At 42.3% G+C, this 19909-nt stretch overlaps 1 protein-coding gene and 1 long non-coding RNA gene across 3 annotated transcripts; both read left to right on the top strand.

Moving 5' to 3' along the window:
- The first annotated feature begins 2 nt into the window (after positions 1-2).
- On the top strand, positions 3-1181 carry LOC131343916 (uncharacterized). The gene is made up of 3 exons (XR_009203260.1): positions 3-746; positions 866-922; positions 1069-1181. It is a non-coding gene; the product is annotated as an uncharacterized LOC131343916 (long non-coding RNA).
- A 273-nt stretch (positions 1182-1454) lies between these two features.
- Positions 1455-19757, top strand: pan3 (poly(A) specific ribonuclease subunit PAN3). 2 transcript variants are annotated; one of them, XM_058376906.1, is made up of 18 exons: positions 1479-2329; positions 3891-4012; positions 7316-7388; positions 7477-7547; positions 7948-8092; positions 8175-8404; positions 8502-8606; positions 9621-9678; positions 9893-10054; positions 10143-10259; positions 10550-10651; positions 11468-11633; positions 13268-13355; positions 13510-13649; positions 13847-13976; positions 15110-15174; positions 15887-16025; positions 16114-19757. In XM_058376906.1, exons 1-18 carry the CDS (start codon positions 1963-1965, stop codon positions 16252-16254), a joined length of 2421 nt encoding a protein of 806 aa, XP_058232889.1. In that variant the 5' UTR covers positions 1479-1962; the 3' UTR covers positions 16255-19757. The 2 variants fall into 2 exon arrangements, 1 of the variants encoding a protein (XP_058232889.1); XR_009203332.1 differs by lacking the exons at positions 15887-16025; positions 16114-19757 and having other exon boundaries at positions 1455-2329; positions 13510-13669.
- The last annotated feature ends 152 nt before the right edge of the window (positions 19758-19909 follow it).

Raw genomic sequence — 19909 nt, 5'->3', positions numbered from 1 at the left:
CACACACACACACTATCTATTTTACTGTCTTTCTTTCACACTCTCTTTTTGACTCTCTTTTTTTCTGTCCCTCTCTTCCACACTCTCATCTCCCCCAACTATCTCTCTCTCTCTCTCACACACACACACACACACACTATCTCTTTTACTGTCTTTCTTTCACACTCTCTTTTTGACTCTCTTTTTTTCTGTCCCTCTCTTCCACACTCTCATCTCCCCCAACTATCTCTCTCTCTCTCTCTCTCTCTCTCTCTCTCTCTCTTTCACTGTCTTTTTTCACACTCTCTTTTTGCCTCTCTTCCACCCTGTCATCTCTCTCTCTCTCTCTCTCTCTCTCTCTCTGTGTGTGTGTGTGTGGTTAGTTAATTTTATTTAAATACAGCAGGGTTTTATGAGGAAGCATAACTATTTTCATAACATTGCCTTTAATTCATCCTTTATATGTCTTCCTCTAAAGTTGTTACTGTTTTGGCTTATATAGTCCAACTATTTCCACTCATTTTCCTGTACTAAGTAAGAAAAAAAAGGAAAACTTTTAACTCGGCATTCACTTCTAATGGAATTCTAAGGGCAATTATTTTGGGGAATAATGAATGAAAAGATCATTATAACTATAAATCTTATTATTCCTATTATTTCTCAGTTTAGAGATGGACCTACATTTTTACAGGAAGAATCTGGCATCATGCCAATGTTACCGGTGTAGCCAGGACAGTGTTGGGACACGGACACCAAAAACTCACATGGTAAAGTGTATTTTTTTAATTTACTTTAAAATATCTCTCTCCGGTGGCATGGCACAGTGGTGCAGCTCCAGAATCCTTGGTTCAATCCTGATCTTATGGAGTTTTACATGTTCATGCAGGTCTGTGTGGGATTCATCTGGGTTCTCCAGTTTCCTTCAACCCTCAGAAACATGCATGTAGGTGAAATGGTTGCTCTACATTTCCCTCTAGGTGTGACTGAGTGTGAAAATGTGTGTGTGTGTGTGTGTGTGTGCATGCAAGACAAAATCTGATATAGACCGGTATGTATCCCATTTCATGTGTATCGCCTCTTTGCCCCCAGTGTTCCCAGTATAGGCTCTGAATCCACTGCAGCCCGGACCACAATAAAAGTCGTTACTGAAGATGAATAAATGACTCACAAATCTCTTCAACAAGAAGTTTGGTAAGATTTTCAGCATCTTTATTAGCTGTATTTTGGAATTTGTATTATACTTACATATATATATATATATATATATATATATATATATATATATATATATATATATATAATGTGACCTGACAGTTCTCACAACTCAACACCAAGGATAGATTTCATTAGAGATCATTTTCTTGCATCTTTTTCAGCCTTAAATAAATACAATTCACGTTTTATATGATCTCAGCAGCACAAATTAAGTGTGGTGGATAGAGATGAAACATTTGAAACAGGTCTTAACCAAGGCCACCTGTAGTAGACCTGCACTTAAAGTCTGCATGCATTCATTCATAACACCGCTCTATATTTTACTGGTCAGCATTCCGTAGGGTTCAGGGATTTTTTATGCTAATAGGCACAATGTTTGCAGAATACTCGCTTGTTTGTTTGTTTGTGCTTTAATTGAAGCCCAACAGAGCCCTGGCACTAATTGCAGAGTTACCCACAATGCACTGCGACGGTGGTTGGTGCTTTAGCTGAACGGAGCTGGAAAACAACAACAGCGTGATCTGAGCTGAACAACAGCGCCGAAGCTGCCTTCTTTCTCTTACTTTTCCCCCCGCTTTTTCAACATTTAAACGTGCACAGTGACCATTTCGGAAGCGATGGCCGTCTGACGGTCCGGTGTGGATTATACGGTTGATTATTCCTTGCCGTTGTTTTTTTTCTCCACATATTTGGCTGGGATTAAAGTGTTTTAGGTTTCCCTATGTTCGAGCGTCTTCCGGCGGCGGCGGTGGCGGCATCAGCGGTGCCATGAATAGTGGACTCCCGGTCTCGGCTGCTCCGCTCGGCGGTGTCGGAATACCGGGCGTCAAAGTGAAATTCTGCCGCTATTACGCGAAAGACAAGACTTGTTTTTATGGCGACGATTGCCAGTTCTTGCATGAGGATCCGTCCGCGGCGAATGCTGTGCACGGCGGAGGAGGAGGAAGCGGCGGAAGCCCGGTGACTTTAGCCCTCGCCGGCGGGGCAGTGAGCACCGCGGCGGCGGCGGTAGCAGGGTACCAGCTCGCTGGGAACGCAGTGGCGACGTGTCCGAGCGGAACTCCGGCGGGTGTCGGGAAAAAGAGTGATGCCCTCGGGCCTGCAGGAGCGGCTCTGGACGGCCAGTTGTTGAGCAGTAAGTTTCAGCATTAAGGACACATACCCACTAAGGCCTAACAACGCGCCCTTCTCTAGTGTCGAGACCTGACGGGCCTCAGCCGGGCTGTGCTGTACAATCGAGGCCGGGGATTCAGCTAGGCCTATTTCCTCTCTTTGACTACACAAACAACCGAGGCGAAGGGAAAATGTGCACTGCGATTTGCGTCACAAACGCGGGCTAGTGATGTGAACAAATCCAACACAAGAAATTTGTTTGTACAATTTTAACCTCACACACACACACACAAACACACGAACTCAAACTGCACGAGCTGTCATTGTCTTCCGTGATTTTTTAAATTTTTTTAAATGTAAGCAGGATAAAAACATCAATTTGCTGATACTTTTGTTTGTATATTTTTTAAGCTTAGGCTGAAATCGTGTTACACTTGACTTTTTTTTTTTTTTTTTTTTTTTTTTACCGCGCAATCGAACAAAGTGTCAAGACTATTGCAACATCAGCTGCAGACCCTTTTTGTGTGTGTTTGTAACAGTGTGTATCGTTCAAAGAGCCCTTTTCCCCCCATTAATGCGTGTCTAAAATGTCACGCTTTTATTGAAAAATAAGCCATAATGAAGTATAATTATATAATTATTTCCAATACGTGACGGTGTTTTGTTTTTAAGAATGAATGTGAAAGCCTTAGCGCGTCAGTTGACCGAACTGGTGACGTCAGAGTCAAGCAGGGCGCTGATTGGCTGGTGAATCGTTTGGCAGGTTTGAGCTGTTGCTTCTTCTCTTTCTACTTTCTAATAACATGAAAAGTCACTCTTCATGTCCAATATATAAAAAGATGGAACTTTACTATAATATGATGCATTTTTCCCTCTTATGAATAGAAATGCATTGTGTTAGAAACTGAAAGCCAGGAGCATCTTCCAGCATGAAGGGTCACACATTTTATCATCTCAAAAGTTAGTGCTGTGTTGAACTCCATAGCATTCTTAAATTATAATTTATGTTGTTTAACGAAAAGAAATGGAAACGTCACACGTGATTTTTTTTTTTTCTCCCCATGATTAGCCTGTTTAAGCAATTTCTAGTATAAAGTTAGAACTTGATACACAAATACATACTGAGGCCAAAAAAATACAACTGCAAAATTTATTTTAATTTCTGGGTTTTTTTGTGCTCTGTGTCTGGGAGCATCCTGTCTGCATGCTGTACGTATTGTATATTATGTATACGCTATTATGTTATAACTGCGTACTGTGTAAAACAAACATGCCGTATGTTACTGGATGCTTTAGATGCATGCGTGATTTGACGTATCAGTAGACTTAAGAGTAAAGAGTATTTACTGATTTCCTTCAGATTCTTTCTACGATGCAGAAATCGCGCCTTTCCGATTTTCCTGAGCAGAAGCAGAATATTCTGCCCTTTCAGGCAATTTGCAACAAAAATGCATACTGTACAAAATGCACTCAAGGATAAATCTGATATATATAAAAACAGCCTGAGCTGGTGGTGTGGTGCGGGTAAGATCACAATCAATGTAGCTGTTTAGATTTTGAGCGGTGTTTGTGTGTCGTTTCAGTCACAGGGATGGACGCTGGGGCACTCAGTGACGCAAATCTGACCAACTCCTATTTCAGCAGCAGCTTTATCGGAGTCAATGGGTTTGGAAGCCCGGCAGAGTCCAAATACTCAATGATGCAGGTGTGTATACTGTCGGTTCTTTTGGATATCCTTACTGTAATGTTTGCATACTTGGACAGCCATTGGCAACATGGGTTGAGATGTTTTCAAATTTTTCTCATGCTTAGTAAATACTTGGAATAAGGAAAATGTTCGCATATGGAGATACACACATCAGCCTTCACATTAAAATCACTGACCGGTGAAGTGATTAACATTTGATTATTTGTTATCATGGCACCTGTCAAGGGTTGGGATACATCGGGAAGCTTTTCAGGAAGCATCAGGTCTTTGAATTTGATCTGAAGCCAGAAAAATGGGCAAGTGTAAAAATCTGGCAAGGGCCAAATTGTGACTACTGGGTCAGTTCTTAAATACATGAAGTTCTTGCAGGTCTTGTGGAAAGTTCCCAGTGGTTAGTACACACCAATAGTGGTCCATGAAGAAAAGGCACTATGGGAAGAAGGCAAGGTGGTAGAAGCAGCCTGGGTAATGTTCCGCTGTGAAACCTTAGGTCCTGCATTCATGGTGATGTTACTTTGTCATGTACCATCTACCTAAACGTTGTTGCAGACCAAGTAGGCCCCTTCATGGCAACATGGCCCCTTTCAGCAGGATAATGCGCCCTGCTACACTGTTCAGGAATGGTTTGAGGAACCGTTCAGGGTGTTGGCTTTGCCTTCAAATTCCTCCCATCTCAATCTGATTGAGCATCTGTGGGACATGCTGGACAAACCAGTCTGAAATTTAGGAGTTGTACCTCTTTGTGCCAGATGGAGTCCATGTCTTCATGGTTTAGAGGTGTTTTGGTAGGATAAGGGGATCCTACAAGATATTATCTGAGCGATGTGTAAAACCCAACTAAAAGCTGTATAAAGTACTGTTTTATGCTTGGTCAGGACTGTGTGGGCAGTTCCGATTATGTATTGATTGACAGTGACGTTTCTGTGGCAACGTAAACAACGTGTGTACAACGCCGGTATCAGAAAAGTGTGTAGGAATGATGGAGTAAGCTTTATGTAAGTTGTGAGTTGGTGTATTTTGTATAAATACACGAACAAGAAGTGTAGATTATGTACAGCCTTTTCTTTCATTTAGTGGAAAATGTTTGGCACTGAAACGTGCAGAAATCCATGTTTCTAGTTTTAAAGCTCATTTCAAACCATTTAATGTTCGCTTATTTTAGATTATATAATATAAATGTTTATAAAAGTTGCGAGGAAAACTGCTGACCATTTTTCACAATTAATTCAGTGAATTTGAGTTAACATTATAAGAAGCTTCTCAAAATGTTATTATTGTGATTTTTCTATATGTACAAATGCAAAAGTCGGGCAGCTGACTGACTTGTTTGGTCAGTGTTTTAGATTTAACGATGTCTGTATGTTGATTAATCTAAAGCTAATACTACGGTGGCCGAGAAGTGCGAAAAACAATAACAAATCCCCAAAGGAAAACAAGATAATTCAGACAAAGTGGAAAAGGTAGGTTTAGTTTGTGAATAGGATTCTTTCCAGGCATCTGTCACTCAGGAAGTCCAGCAGTAGCTGCAGCAGTAGAAAGTGGATTGGTGTGTGTATGAACGCAGCTCTGCTCTTATAGCGCTCCTTACATCCTTTAATCTATAATAGTCCGGTCTTCTAAACATACATGGTATGTTTTTAGAGATTGCTTTGTTTGTTTATCTCTGATGCTGCATTCGGCCATGCTGATTCCGTAAACGGGGAAGGAACTCGGGTTTGAGAAGAACTTCTCAGTTGCGGTGGCGTTTCATTTGTCCATTTAAATATTCTTTATTCAAATGAACATTGCTTGCATTATTTCTGCAGATTTTAGTGTTACCAGTTTTTTGCAGCTACAATTTCTATTCTGCTAAGTAAAAAACATAACCCTAAAGCATGTAAAAAAAAAAAAAAAAGGGTGCTGAAATTGATGAGGCACAAGCTGCTAAAACAGTAACAGTGCATGTGAAAAGATTAACCGTACTACTTTGCTTGCGTTTTGCATTTCATTTTATTTGCCTGTTTGCCAGAGCTCAGCTGCACTGACCTCCTCAGGGTTTTTCCTGTGAATGCAGTAAACTGTGCTCAGATTTTTATGACCAACTGTTGAGTCATAATGCCCTTCATTAAAGCCTTTATTCAACAGCTTTGTAAACTGTTTAATGGGTAAATCGTAAAAGATTCCAGGTGTGACTTTTCCTAGATCTCTCTTACTCCCAATGATGGGGGAAAACGAGTCAAAGCCGATTTATTTCTAAGCTGGTTTTTATTTCTTGGATATGGAATTATCTGGGGGGGGAAAAAAACTTGCAGAGATTTTATCTATACCAACTCCTCATTTTACCTATGATGCATTTTATTTACGTTTCCTGCTCAGTGATGAGAAAGCTATCAGCATCATCATGATGTCCAGCTGTCTGAAAAGGGGAAATACACATACACACATGCTTGAATCACTATCAGGAATTCGGAGAAACTGCAAGGCAGTACCTCTCTGGTGAATTCTTTTTAAAGAATTAATTAGGGGGAAGTTTCTCTCTCAAAATAAACACCGGCTGAAACGAGAGCGCAGATTTTATTCCTTTTGTTCTTGGTGGTCTAGCAGGTTGGAAATCAGCACTTTCGATATTAAAGAGTCGGTTTCAGGGTGTAACAGCAACTCTGCTTCACCACAGCGCCCTGTTCAGGGATTGCCCTGTTCGTGACGCAAAGAGGTTAATGGATTTGTGTTAAATTTTAAATACAAAAGGTAGGTATAGTTAGCGAATGGAATTCTTACCACCGATTGGACAAGACATCTGTCACTCAGGATCTACAGGACATCCAGCAGTAGCTGCAGCAGTAGAGAATGGATTGGTGTGTGTATGAACACAGCTCTGCTCTTATAGCGCTCCTTACCTCCTTTAATCTGGAATAGTTTCATCTTCTAAACATACCTGGTGTGTTTTCAGAGATCGCTAAATAATCTTCACGCTATGATATGCTATCAGTATATCCAAAATCGTGCCATATGAACGTCCTTCCTCAAAGCAGCCTTGAATCAGTTCTATCTTATGAATAGGAATGTTTATTTTCTTTAAGATATTTGAAGTTGCACTATGGTTTAAAGTGAATGACGCACCAGAGGGACACACAAACACGTAGGAAGGTTGCAACGTGTTCATCTTGTGATGTGATGAAAGGTCTAGGAGTAAACATCATGTCATGTAGTATTGATTCCTGTAGATTTACAGTTATCTGGACAAAGTACTTGGCAGTACGAATGCTCAGAACACTCGGATATCAGACCGATGCTTATTAATCGTGTGTGTGTGTGTTTTAGAGGATGACCAGCAGCAGCAGCTCCCCAAGTCTCCTTAATGACGGTGCCAAGAATTTCAGCCACAGCGCTCATGGTGAGCTGCAATCTGCTGTTTGCTGTTGGACTCTAACGCTGTTTATTGGCTTCGAAACCTCTCTCACTGTGCGCTTTTCTTTCTGCAGATCCTGTAAGTTCCCCCACTTCCTCCCTGTTTAGCGACTTTGGTGCTTTGAGCATAACACAGAGGAGAAAGGTAAGCTTTTATAAACGTGATGGTGTTTTACGTGATGGGTCTAAAAGCTTGGCGTTTCTTTGTGTGTGAACCTCAATAATCCCCAAAAGCAAGACTATAAATAGCAACTGCAATCTAATGAACACACACTTTTGAATTGGAGCTAAGGAAGGTGTGAAGAACATTGGGGAAATGGATACTATTTAGCAAAATAAACTATCCTCTACATGATCTTTTTAAACACACACACACAGCCGTCTCTCCCTTTGGCTCTTTTTTTATTAATTTACTATACAACCAGCATTATTCTCAATCCAGAGCCTGATATCTAGATACAGATTGTGTGTGAACTTAATGGTGATGGGTCAGGTAACTGACCATACATTGTGTTAAGGTGGGATTTGCTTTTGTGTTCATGCAGGCTCCTAACCCCGCTGCCACAGAGTTCATCCCTAAAGGAGCACCGCGCATGTCCACCATGTCTCAGGCGGCTGTACCGACGTTCCCCTCGCCGCTGTTCTCCCATCCCGGTCTGAGCGGCTCAGCTGCGGCGGGACTTGCGCCTGGTGAATATTTCTCTCTCCCTCTCTCTCTCTGTCTCTCACACTTTTCCTTCACACAGAATTTATGAACTCATTTCTTCCACAGGTATGTCTTTGTCTGCCGGCTCGTCTCCTCTCCACTCGCCCAAAATCACTCCCCACACCTCACCCGCCCCCCGGCGCCGTAGCCACACCCCTAACCCCAACCCAGCCAATTACATGGTGCCCACCACGGCGTCGGACCCAGGAGCCGCCGCCCACATCATCCAAAAGGAGACCGTAGGTGGAACCACCTACTTTTACACCGATAACACCCCCGCTCCCATGGCTGGAATGGTACGGTCCGGGTTTTGTCTCTCTAAAGCTCTGGTGGTGTTAATGATGTAAATTTTTTTTCTTTTGCTCGGAAGTAATTGTCTTGTTGTCGTTTCAGGTGTTTCCAACGTACCATATCTACCCACAAACTGCGCCTCACGTGGCGTACATGCAGCCCAAAGCCAACGCTCCGTCCTTCTTCATGGCTGACGAGCTCAGACAGGTATCCGCCTCTTGTTTTTTACTTCGTACCGTTAGCTGCAGCACGGCTCTGACGTGTCCACAAGCAGAAGACAAAATTGGACGAGAGTAATACTGGGTTTAAAACAGCAACGTGGACTGATATTACTGTGTGTTCACTCCGGCACTTTATTATGATGTTTGGAAAAGCCGTATGATTGCAGGTTTCACGAAAACACCAACCCCAGCAAGCACCAGACCCAATTATTATTATTATTATTATTTTTAATAATTCAGAATCCCAGCCTCAATAATGGCAACAGTTGCAGTTTCTATTTTATAATCTCACTTCCTTCCATCTTTTAGTTCACATCCCATTTAACTACACATGCTTTATATTTCCCCGAATTTCATTATATGTTATCCGTATACCATGTCATTTTATGCGGAAGTGGTAATGAAGATAAACTCTGGGGATTTAATCTGTGTAATGGACGTGCAGCAAATAAACACTGGGGTGTACAATGTGAAATTATTACATAGAATAATGAATTGATTGCTAAGTGTTAAGCGGTATAATAGGAGTAAAACATGCTGGGATGCATTGAGAGACTCGCCTTGGGTCAGCACACATTGTGTTTTATTCCATATTTAAATTGTTTGTTAGGCCACACCCCCCTCGATCCCATGGTGGCTAGCTCGTACTGGACTGAACGAATGACGTGAGTGTTTTGTAAAGAGAAGCAGTCTTAGACTGTATTTATCATCCTAAACATATCATTTTGTTGAGAACTAAATAATACAGCATTTCATTGTTTATTCTGCTTGAAAGGAAGACAGGATATAAAGCCTGGTGATGCATGTGGTACTTTTCCTTGTCTAAACATGATTCGCTTTTTTTACTGAACTTGGAGTCAGGGCTATGCAGTTTTATGCTGAAGTGGTGGTTGTTGTGGAGTTTTAAATAGAGTAGCATAGAAGTCATGTATTGATATAAAAACCAACCCATTGACCAAATCCTAACTCTTTCTTTCTCTCTCTCTCTCTCATTCCTCAGGAGTTGATCAACAGGCATTTGATAACGATGGCCCAAATCGATCAGTCTGAAAACCCAGGTATGTGTTATGCGAGTGTGTGTTGGTGGTGTGAATGTTGACTAATCCCCGCGTGTGTGGTTTGTCTGTCTGAACCGTCTGTGGTCAGTGTGTCTGAATTCACCTGGTGTCTGAATGCAACCACATCCACCAGACGTCTGGAGGAACCAGAAAAAAATCTTGTGTAATTGATGGGAATGTCTGCTTAATTTTTTATCGTTATTATATTTATTAGGAGTCCCATCTGAGGTGGACAGCTACCATAGCCTCTTTCCGCTGGAGCCTCTTCTGCCCCCCAACCGCCTCCAGAAAACCAGCAACTTCAGTTACATCACTTCCTGTTACAAGGCAGTCAACAGCAAAGATGACCTGCCTTACTGTCTCAGGAGGATACACGGTGCGAAATGTGTCCTCAACCACAAGATACGCATACTGTTGCAAGGAAGCGAGCCTTAGGCATTACAGCGTGTCTGAATGTTTTGCAGGCTTCAGGCTGGTGAACACCAAGTGCATGGTGCTGGTCGACATGTGGAAGAAGATCCAGCATTCCAACGCCGTCACTCTCCGTGAAGTCTTCACCACCAAGGCTTTTGGAGATCACTGTAAGGATGTGTGCTGAGCCTAATTCCTAACTGTTCCTAGAGATCATGGTTAAAGGGTAGCTCCAGAGTCAAGAAGTGGTGCTTGGACACATCAGCAGTCCAGCAGACAAGCAGTCCAGGGTTTCTTTTTTTTATTATTATTATTTTAAATTTTTTCTGGGCTTAAAGAAAATGGTGTGAAAAATCATTTGCGTGAAAACAATGGTAATGGCAACATAATTTAGACACACTAAATAGCTATTATATATTGAAAAATACTCCTAAAAACATTTGTTTTCCTGCTTGCACAGCGTTGGTGTTCTCGTACGACTTCCACGCCGGGGCCGAGACCATGTACAGCAGGCACTTCAACGACCCGACGGCTGACTCTTACTTCACCAAGAGGAAGTGGGGTGAGTTCTAGTTCCACACCGAGAAATGAGAAACAAGCCTGTTGACCACCAACCACTCGACTTCTGATGATCTTTGAATAACTAAGTGAACTTCAGGTGATCTGTTTATTATGTTTAGCTCAAACCGCTAGAGTGAGTGAGTGATGATTTATTTATTTATTTTTTTTTGGCTTCGGTTTTTGCGGATATTGCACAAGAACTGTCGGATTTTCAACTCTTGCTCTGGCAGCTCCAGGGGTTCAAGGCAGGGTGGTGGTCTTTGTCTGAGAGCTCTGTTTGTTCTAGTGTTTACGAGGATGCGTTATGAATGCAAGCGTGTTCAGAGCATGCCTGCAGGTGTGTGTGATGCGTAAAGCAGGGAAAGAGGAAATGGTGGTTGAAACCGTTCCTGTGCCAGGTGGGGGTCTGGTACCTGTGACAGTAAGCACGATGGGGGAAGCAGAACTCCTCCTCGGTTTCTGCACGCTATTCAGCAACCGCTCTGGAACCAGAGAGTGGAAAATGAGATTCGATGACGATAAATAGCGTGTTGCAGAGCGCGAACACGATCTGCCGCGCTGTGTGTTAAAACCCGCTCGCTGTTCACGGACAGAAAAGGACCGTGCTTTGTCGATCGTTTGCATGGTGCAGCCTGATATTGTGGTGATATTTAATAAATGACATGTACACGTCATCTGATTATTGGCTGTGTGTTTTGTGAATTCTTGAATCGCTCCTTTTTTAGCAGCAAAAATCTGTGAATTATTTACATATGAACTTCAGATGAGAGTTACTGCTTATTGATCTGTGTGTGTGTGTGTGTGTGTGTGCACGCAGGTCCTCATGAGCCTCCTCCTCCTCGGCAGCATGCGGGTCTGCTGCCCGAGTCTCTGATCTGGGCCTATATCGTGCAGCTGAGCTCAGCCCTGCGCACCATCCACACCGCCGGCCTGGCCTGCAGGGTCATGGACCCCAGCAAGATCCTCATCACTGGAAAGACTCGGTACGTGTACATACACACACACACACACACACACACACACACACACGGACACACAAGCACCAGCAAGCACCTGGATCCACTTTTACACTCATGACATCAAGGCTTCAACTAGTATTCAAAATAAATGTACATGTCTTCAATCATTTAATTCATGAAATTACTCAAAACAAGGAAATAACGTTTTTCTGGCTTTATATAGACAAATAAAGGAAGTCTGTAGCTATCTATCAGCTAAAATGTCTCCAAAACTGCAGAGAAATAAATATCATGCTCCTTTTATCACACTTTAATCTTAATAATTTCAGCCCTACTATTAACACCATCCCCTTCAAATACTGTGATTCAACAGATCACACCTCAGTGCTTCACTGGAAATACTCCAGAAGGCCAGATGTTTCCAGTGTAGTGTTTATGGCTTCGCTTTAACAGCTGTTGCTTTTTTTTTTTTTTTTTTTTTTTGGGGTTTGTTTCGTGAAGCTGCTTCTTTTTGTTTCTGCTCAGCTCTAGTCTGAACTTGATGCCCAGGTGTGTTATATTGTGGTGCTGGTTTGAGGTCTGCTGGACGCACATGCTCATATATACATACACACGCGCATACATGCATAGACAACCTGCAGCACCTCATGGACATGCAGGAGGAAAAAAAAACTCTGGTTAAGCTGTGTTGAGTATAAAGTGAATGCAGAAGTTTTATTTCGGTTTAGTTTTCTGTTCCTAAAAAACCATGCTGGAGATGATTAGTGCGTTTATGTAGTTCAGGCGTAACTAACAGCTACGCTCACACCCACATATATAACACATACACAAGGCCAGGCATAACATTATGACCACCTGCCTAATATTGTGTTGGTCCCCCTTTTGCTGCCAAAACAGCCCTGACCCATCATGCACTGTGTGTTCTGACACCTTTCTATCAGAACCAGCATTAACTTCTTCAGCAACAGTAGCTCGTCTGTTGGATCGGATCACACGGACCAGACTTCGCTCCTCACGTCATCAATGAGCCTTGGCCGCCCATGACCCTGTCGCCGGTTCACCACTGTTCCTTCCTTGGGGCCAATATTGTTAGATACTGACCACTGCAGACCTTCAGCTAAAAATTGATCTTTCTGACTCCAGCTTCATCTGAGCTATAATTTCAAAATGCCTTAATATTTCACCGTAAGGTCACTGAATTTAACCAATAGAATAAATTCATTTACATTTATTTACATTATAAATTTAACAAGATGTAGAGTTACAAATGTACAAGAAATGTTTTTTGGGTGTTGAGAACGTGTTTGGCACGTTATGTGTGTTTATTTATTTATTTATTTATTTTTCCAAGCACCTTCACCAGGTCTAACTGATCAAAACCCTTTTTATATCCTGTAAAAAAAAAAAATAAAAATAAAAAAAGATTTAATTTTAATTTCTTGGCTGATCAGGATTTTTATCACTTGTAGAGGTTTTTTTTTTTTTTTTTTTTTAGTTTTTTTTTTTATTAAAATATAAGAACTAAAATAATTATAAAACATCTATTTATTCAAAGTTTATATGGAAGGCAAACTTATTAATATTAACATATTATACTGTATATTAAGATTAGCTGAGTAATTACTATTAAACATTTCTCTCTCTTCCTTGTTTCCTAGGTTACGGGTGAACTGTGTAGGAGTGTTTGATGTCTTAACATTTGACAATAGTCAGACCAACCACTTGGCCCTCATGCCCCAGTACCAGGTAAAACCCAGCATGCACCAGTGCTTAAGGAAGCCTCAGGGCCTTTATTTATTACTCTCATGTGCTGTGAGATCTATTAAACAGAAATACCCCTGTTTTCTCTCTCTCTCTCTCTCTCTCTCTCTCTCTCTCTCTCTCTCTCTCTCTGTTACAGCAAGCAGATCTGATCTCTCTGGGGAAGGTGGTGTTGGCACTGGCCTGCAACTCTCTGGCTGGCATTCAGAGAGAGAACCTGCAGAAAGCCATGGAGCTCGTGTCCATCAACTACTCATCCGACCTCAAGAACCTCATCCTGTGCGAAAGCCCTTTACCACGTAGCTCCACACACCCACACACACACTTCCACGCACACACCTTTACCATTAGGTTAACGTTTGCAATCGCACATCATCAGGAAGGCTGTGGAATAAATCTTGAGTGTGTATGGAAGTGAAAGTAGGCGAACATTGTGTGAATTTGTATGTGTGTGTTTCTTGACTCTGGGCCTCCAGGTACCTGCTTACGGAGCAGAGTCGCCTGCGCAGCGTCAACGACATCATGCCCATGATCGGAGCCAGGTTTTACACCCAACTGGACGCCTCTCAGATGAGGAACGACGTCATCGAGGAAGATCTGGCCAAGGTATGAAGATAAGGGAGATGGTTATGGGTTCGAGGTAAAGCTGTAGGGTAGCGTGGGCTTTCAGGTTTTTATAGAACATACCAAGTCGTCTCATTAACTAGAAGAGAAGGAAGAAAGAGAGGAGAGTGTGTGTGGACACGCACACACGCTCAAATTGCAGCTCAGAAGGGAGGGGAGGTGTGATTAATGTACAATTTCCAGTGTGAAACTGCTGTGTAACTCGTTGCCGCCTTTAAAACCCACATGTACATGTTTTATCTTTTTTTTATGCATTAAAAACAAGAACTGACCAAACCAAGAAACCTGGGGAATTCTTAAAAAAAAAATCCAACAAATTATCAGCTGCGTGTGAGAGTTGGGTTCACGGTTACTTGCTCCTTACTGAAACAAATAAATGAATGAATTGCCTTGAATTTATTAGTTTCTTGGGTTTCATTTTATTGTTTAGTGGTTAGCATATTAGCTTTGCACGTTGCAAACGTACCTCGCGTGCCTCGATTCCCACCTCCACCCTCCTTTCACATCTTCTCCCTATAGCTATGTGAAAGAGGTGGGTGTGAAAGAGGGCGTAACTGTGCCTTGTGAAGGTTTGACACTCTGTGCAGGATGTCCTCCAGCCTTGTGTCCTCAGGATAAAGCGGCTCACAGAAAATAGATGGATGGACAGCTCTTTACTTTAGTGTTGTCCGTCCACCAATCTGTCCATCATACCCACACATGCTGAAACAAGCTGACACACGTGAGCTCTCTAAACCGAGCAGTCTGCGCTCCTGAATGCCGTCACACTCCGTTCAAAAAAGTTACAGCTTTCTCTTCCATTTTTCTTAGCAGCTAAATGTTGAGAGTCGAAACTGTGCATCCGTCATTCTGCATCATGTGATTTTTGTCGCTGTTGTCCGAGTCATGCTCAGATCTGAAACGCAGAAAAGCTCTGTGTTTGTAGACGCTTTTAACTAGGAGGTGATATTTTTTTTTTATTGTGAACTAAGTAATAAACTAATTTCTAAAAAAAATTGTACTAGAAATGTTATTGTCTGACGCACAAGTGGAATGTTACCCATTACCTAAAAGCCTAACCCCCCCCACCCCCCCCCGACTGTCTGTCTCTCTTTTTTTTTCCCCCTCCCCCACAGGAGGTGCAGAACGGCCGCTTGTTCCGCCTTCTGGCCAAACTGGGAACCATCAACGAGAGACCAGAGTAAGTCCTGTATCTGTTTCAGGAAGCAAGAGTTAAAGGCAATGGTTTAAATCAGGCCGCTACCAGATCTGATCCCCTTTCTTACACACACACACACACACACACACAAACTATATACTAGGGTTCCTCAAATCTTTCCCTGGAGGGCCAATCCACTGCAGAGTTTAGCTCCAACCCTGATCAAACTCCTCTACCTGTGATTTTCTACAGATCCTGAAGACACTGATTAGCATGCTCAGGTGTGTTTAAGATTCGAGCTAAACTCTGCAGGAAAGTGGATCTTGTGGGCCAGATTTGAGGATCCCTGCTATATACACGCTGCTATTGAACAGCTCATGGTATAAGAATGCAAGAACACACACCGGTCAAGCTCATGAATGCACGTGTTTCAATACCTAAAGGATGATACGTACATATTACGGTGGAGTCGAGTAGAGTTATGAAAGCTGCAGGATGTGGGCATACACTCAATGAGAAGTCAGTGACCGAAAATGAGCACTGATATAGAAATGTGTGTTTTTGTGTTGTTGCTTATTCAAACATGTTGTTAGTTGTGTAAAAATGACCGGTCCATATTACGTACGTTCCTTCAGGAAACCTGTTGTGTTTGGTGTTGATGGAAATGAACACGAGCCGTAAATTCTGATCCCCTTTGGATCTTGTTGTTGATCGAAATGTTTTGTGGAAAACCGTCTTTTCTGAAATGCTGCAGATTCCAGAAGGATCCGACGTGGTCAGAGACGGGGGATCGCTACCTGCTGAAGCTCTTCAGAGATCACCTGTTCCACCAGGTGACTGAAGCAGGCACGCCCTGGGTCGACCTGAGCCACATCGTGTCTTGTCTTAATAAAGTAAGCTTTTCTTTTATTTATCTTTTCCCGCTTTATGTGTTTATTTCTTGTGAAGCGTGTTGTGCATGATCCCTCGTGTGCTCGTCAGCTGGATGCCGGAGTTCCCGAGAAGATCAGCCTGGTGTCGCGGGACGAGAAGAGCGTTCTGGTGGTGACCTACTCCGACCTAAAGCGCTGCTTTGACAGCACCTTCCAGGAACTGCTGGCTGCCTCCAACGGCTCGCTGTAGCGCCCCTCACAGGCATGGGGTGGGACTGCCTGAATCGGAGCACATTGCACTACAGTGAACAAAGACGGGCGCAGCTCGAAAACGATCTTAAACCGCCGGAACGGAGCCAGCTGGTTGCTCACCTCCAGTCAGATACACTGTCCTAAAAGGAAGTTGTACTTTTTTTGTTTGTTTGTTTATTTTTTCCTAAAGTGTATTTTTTTAAGTTTTCCTAAACTCACAGCTGCTGAATTCTGAACATGTTTGAAGGCTGTGATGAATTTTTTTAGACTTCGGGGAACAACATCATTGTCGATAAGAAAAAACATTTAAGGACAAATTTCCTGCTTTTATTTTTCTTAGTTTTTATTTTATTTTTTTTCCATTGGAGGATGCACTAAGAATTTTAAGTTTTTCTTTTAAAAACAAAACAAAACACAAAAAAAATCATGTGAGTTGTGTCCAGAGGGGGATGAGGGTGATGCGTGAAAAGGACGAGGACAAGGACAAGGTTTCCGGGGGGAGGGGAAGAAAAGCGATCTCCTCTTTAGGCACTGCGAGTCGGGACAGACCACTTGTGCAGAAACCAGACCACTTTTTTGCCTCCAATGTCATTTAGGTAGGACGTACCATTGTGCTTGTAAGAGAGGGGTGGGGCGGCCAAATCGCTACTGACCACTGTTTGAATGTGTGGTATGGTATGGTGTGTGTGTGTGTGTGTGTGTGGTATGGTATGGTATGTTCCCGGTGACCCCCTCCACCGCCACACCCTCGCCAGCCATTGAGAAGGTCGCTGCATTACTGCCTGGGGTCTCGCGCTCTGTCCATGTAACTTTAATGGCACTGACAAAGGGGTACTTTCTCCCGTTGCTGTGTAAGACTTCATCAGACTTTTATGCAACCTCCATTCATTTTTATTTTTTTTTCCTATTATTATTTTCTTGGATGCTTTTTGCCATGTGATATGAATCAAGAATTGTGAGAATGGATTTTTTTTTTTCGTTTGTTTGTTTGTCTTTTTTTCAATCAGGCTTTTTAGGTCTGGAAAGGAACCAAAGAACTGGACCACGTTTAGGAAGGGAACCAGTTCTGCCTCTGTGGAATGTCCTCTCCCTCTGCCCCCTTTTTGTGGAGCAACCATTTAGATCACGCTCACCTCTCTCTTTCTTTCTTTCTTTCTTTCTTTCTTTCTTTCTTCCCCCCTTCTAACCCCACCCTGTTTTTTTTTTTGTTTTTTTTAAAGCCATCATGGTCTTGAGGCTGATGGTCATATTTTTCGTACTGTATCAATAGCTCTTAAGTGATGGTTCTTTTTTTCCTTTTCTTTTTCACACCCAGCTCTTGTGCAGTGTTGCATGATGGGATATTAGGGAACTCTCACTCTGACCCGTCCAACTAAGCCCACTGGGAAGAGGATGGTGGTCAGTGTGAAAGTTGTGTTTGAACACATTTCTCACCTGAAAGATCTCGTAATGGCAACATGCCGGAAAAGCAGAAAATCCATCGGGCAAAACAGCAGGTAACAGCAGGTGGGGGTGTGTGGTGGTTTTTGTTTGTTTGTTTTGGGGGGGGGGTGTGCAGTGAGGGCAGGAGGTTTGGGCTTTGTGTGTAGAGGTGGTTGTTTTTGCACTCGGAGCGGTTTTCGGCATTCTCTCAGGACGACTCGACACAATTGAAGCCAATGATTGAATGTGTTTTGACCCGTCATTGGTGCCCCCTCTTTCCAATCATGAGTCGAGCTACAGTGGAAACGTGACGTGAGCAGGTCTGGCTGAGCCACACTGAACATGGAGAAGGTTAGGATGGAGCATGTTATACTGAGCTGATGTGAGGATGCTGTGATTCCGGTTATACTTTTCAGTTGTTTTGTTTTATTTTATTTTTTTTCGTTTTTGTGATGGTCAAAACAGCAGTGAATCTGGTGCCAAGCCTCTTATTATTCTTCTTTTAAAATCCAAAATACACAAACGAGTCCTTCCAGCGAATCCCAGCCAACACACAGCTAATTCTCATATCATGAGTATCATGACCCTATTCCCCCAAGGATCACACTCCAGTAAAATGTGTGCTAACCCTTACACACACACACACACACACACACACACACGCACACACATGAAATATCTTAGTACTTTTAATGCCCTATTGTGTTTCATTGTCTCACATTTTGCAATATTTGTGTGTACAACAGTATTTTAATAAAGAATACAAAACTTTACAAAGAGATCCAGTGTATTTTTGTTTGTCATAAGAGACTCTTAACACCATGATTTTTAATAGCTTGGATTTTATCTAGTAAGGGTTTAACGGAGTTAAAGCATCAGTACGTTACACCAAGGGTGTTAACACACACACACACTTAATTGATATTAGACCGATACAAATATACAACAATAAATGAAGATTTTTTTAAGGAGCCTATAGCAAGTAAATCAGTGGTAATTTCTAATGTATATGCATAGTGTATTGCAAGTATTCACTCCCCTTTAACTTTCCTTCACGTTTTGTAGCTTGGAACTGAATCAGATTTTGTCCAGATTATAGAAACCTTACACACACATCACCCTGAGCTCAGAGCATGGTGGTGGTGGCAGCATCACTTGCCCTATAGGCTTTATTAGGAATGATTTCTGAGGATTTCAGGAAACAGCTGCACTTGTATTGAGATCAGATGATTTGGGCTGTGTCTCAATCTGCTCTGATTAGGGAGTAGGCCATTTTATGGGGCAAAAGCCTTCCATTCCCTACAAATAAAGGAAGATCAGTTTGGGAGCATTGATGCACACTATGATCCCTTAGTGAAAATGGTGTGTAAAAAAAAAACAAGAATCAAGGGGAAGATGTACAAGACGGTGGTGTGACCGGCCATGCTGTATGGTTTAGAGGCAGTGACACTGAGGAAGAGACAGGAGGCAGAGCTGAAGATGTTGAGGAGTGACATGGTCTTTGGGAGTGACACGGTTGGACAGGATTAGGAACGAGTACATCAGAGGGACGAAGTTAGGGAGGCCAGATTAAGATGGTTTGGATATGTTCAGAGGAGGGAGAGTGAGTATACTGGTAGGAGAATGTTGGAAATGGAGCTGCCAGGCAAAGAGCGGCAAAGAGGCAAAGAGGAGGTATATGGATGGAATAAATGAGGATATGAAGCTAGTGGGTGCAAGTGTTAAGGATGCAGAACATAGGGATAGGTGGAGAGAGACGATTCGCTGTGGAGACCCCTGAAGGGAAAAGGCGAAAGAAGAAGAAGATAGTGCCTGAATGTGGGTACATTATATACTGATTTACAAACTAGGGATCTGATTGAGACACACCCTCTATTTAACATAACGTGACCTCTCGATTGTTTGGGTTTTTATTTGTAAAATAGGAAAAGTTGCAGTGGGGGTGAATACTTATGTACATCGAATGTCTATATATATGTATATATATATAAAAAATCAACATAAATATATACTGTTTTAAATGCATGGCTAAGTGAGAACGAGTGTAAATAAATAAACATGTAGTAGACGTCCAGCATTAGTTTAGGCAACACGGATTTGAGAACTTGTGACGCTCTACAGTTCCATGTGCTGCATCTTCTTTGAAATCTCTCGTCAGTGCACTTTATTATAACAGAGAAATGGGTTTAGCTGCTCGGTGAATAGAAAAATGAATGACCATCTCTCTCTGG

Source organism: Hemibagrus wyckioides, linkage group LG23 (assembly GCF_019097595.1).
Source record: "Hemibagrus wyckioides isolate EC202008001 linkage group LG23, SWU_Hwy_1.0, whole genome shotgun sequence".
Classification (NCBI taxonomy): Eukaryota; Metazoa; Chordata; class Actinopteri; order Siluriformes; family Bagridae; genus Hemibagrus; species Hemibagrus wyckioides.
Note: the sequence above shows the minus strand (reverse complement) of the source record. Positions and strands in the feature narration are given on the sequence as shown.

Coding starts and splice junctions, on each gene's coding strand:
- pan3 (XM_058376906.1), top strand. CDS start 1,963: ATGAATAGTGGACTCCCGGTCTCGGCTGCTCCGCTCGGCGGTGTCGGA. Junction 7,389..7,476: donor TTTCAGCCACAGCGCTCATG/GTGAGCTGCAAT, acceptor TTCTTTCTGCAG/ATCCTGTAAGTTCCCCCACT. Junction 8,093..8,174: donor TGCGGCGGGACTTGCGCCTG/GTGAATATTTCT, acceptor TTTCTTCCACAG/GTATGTCTTTGTCTGCCGGC.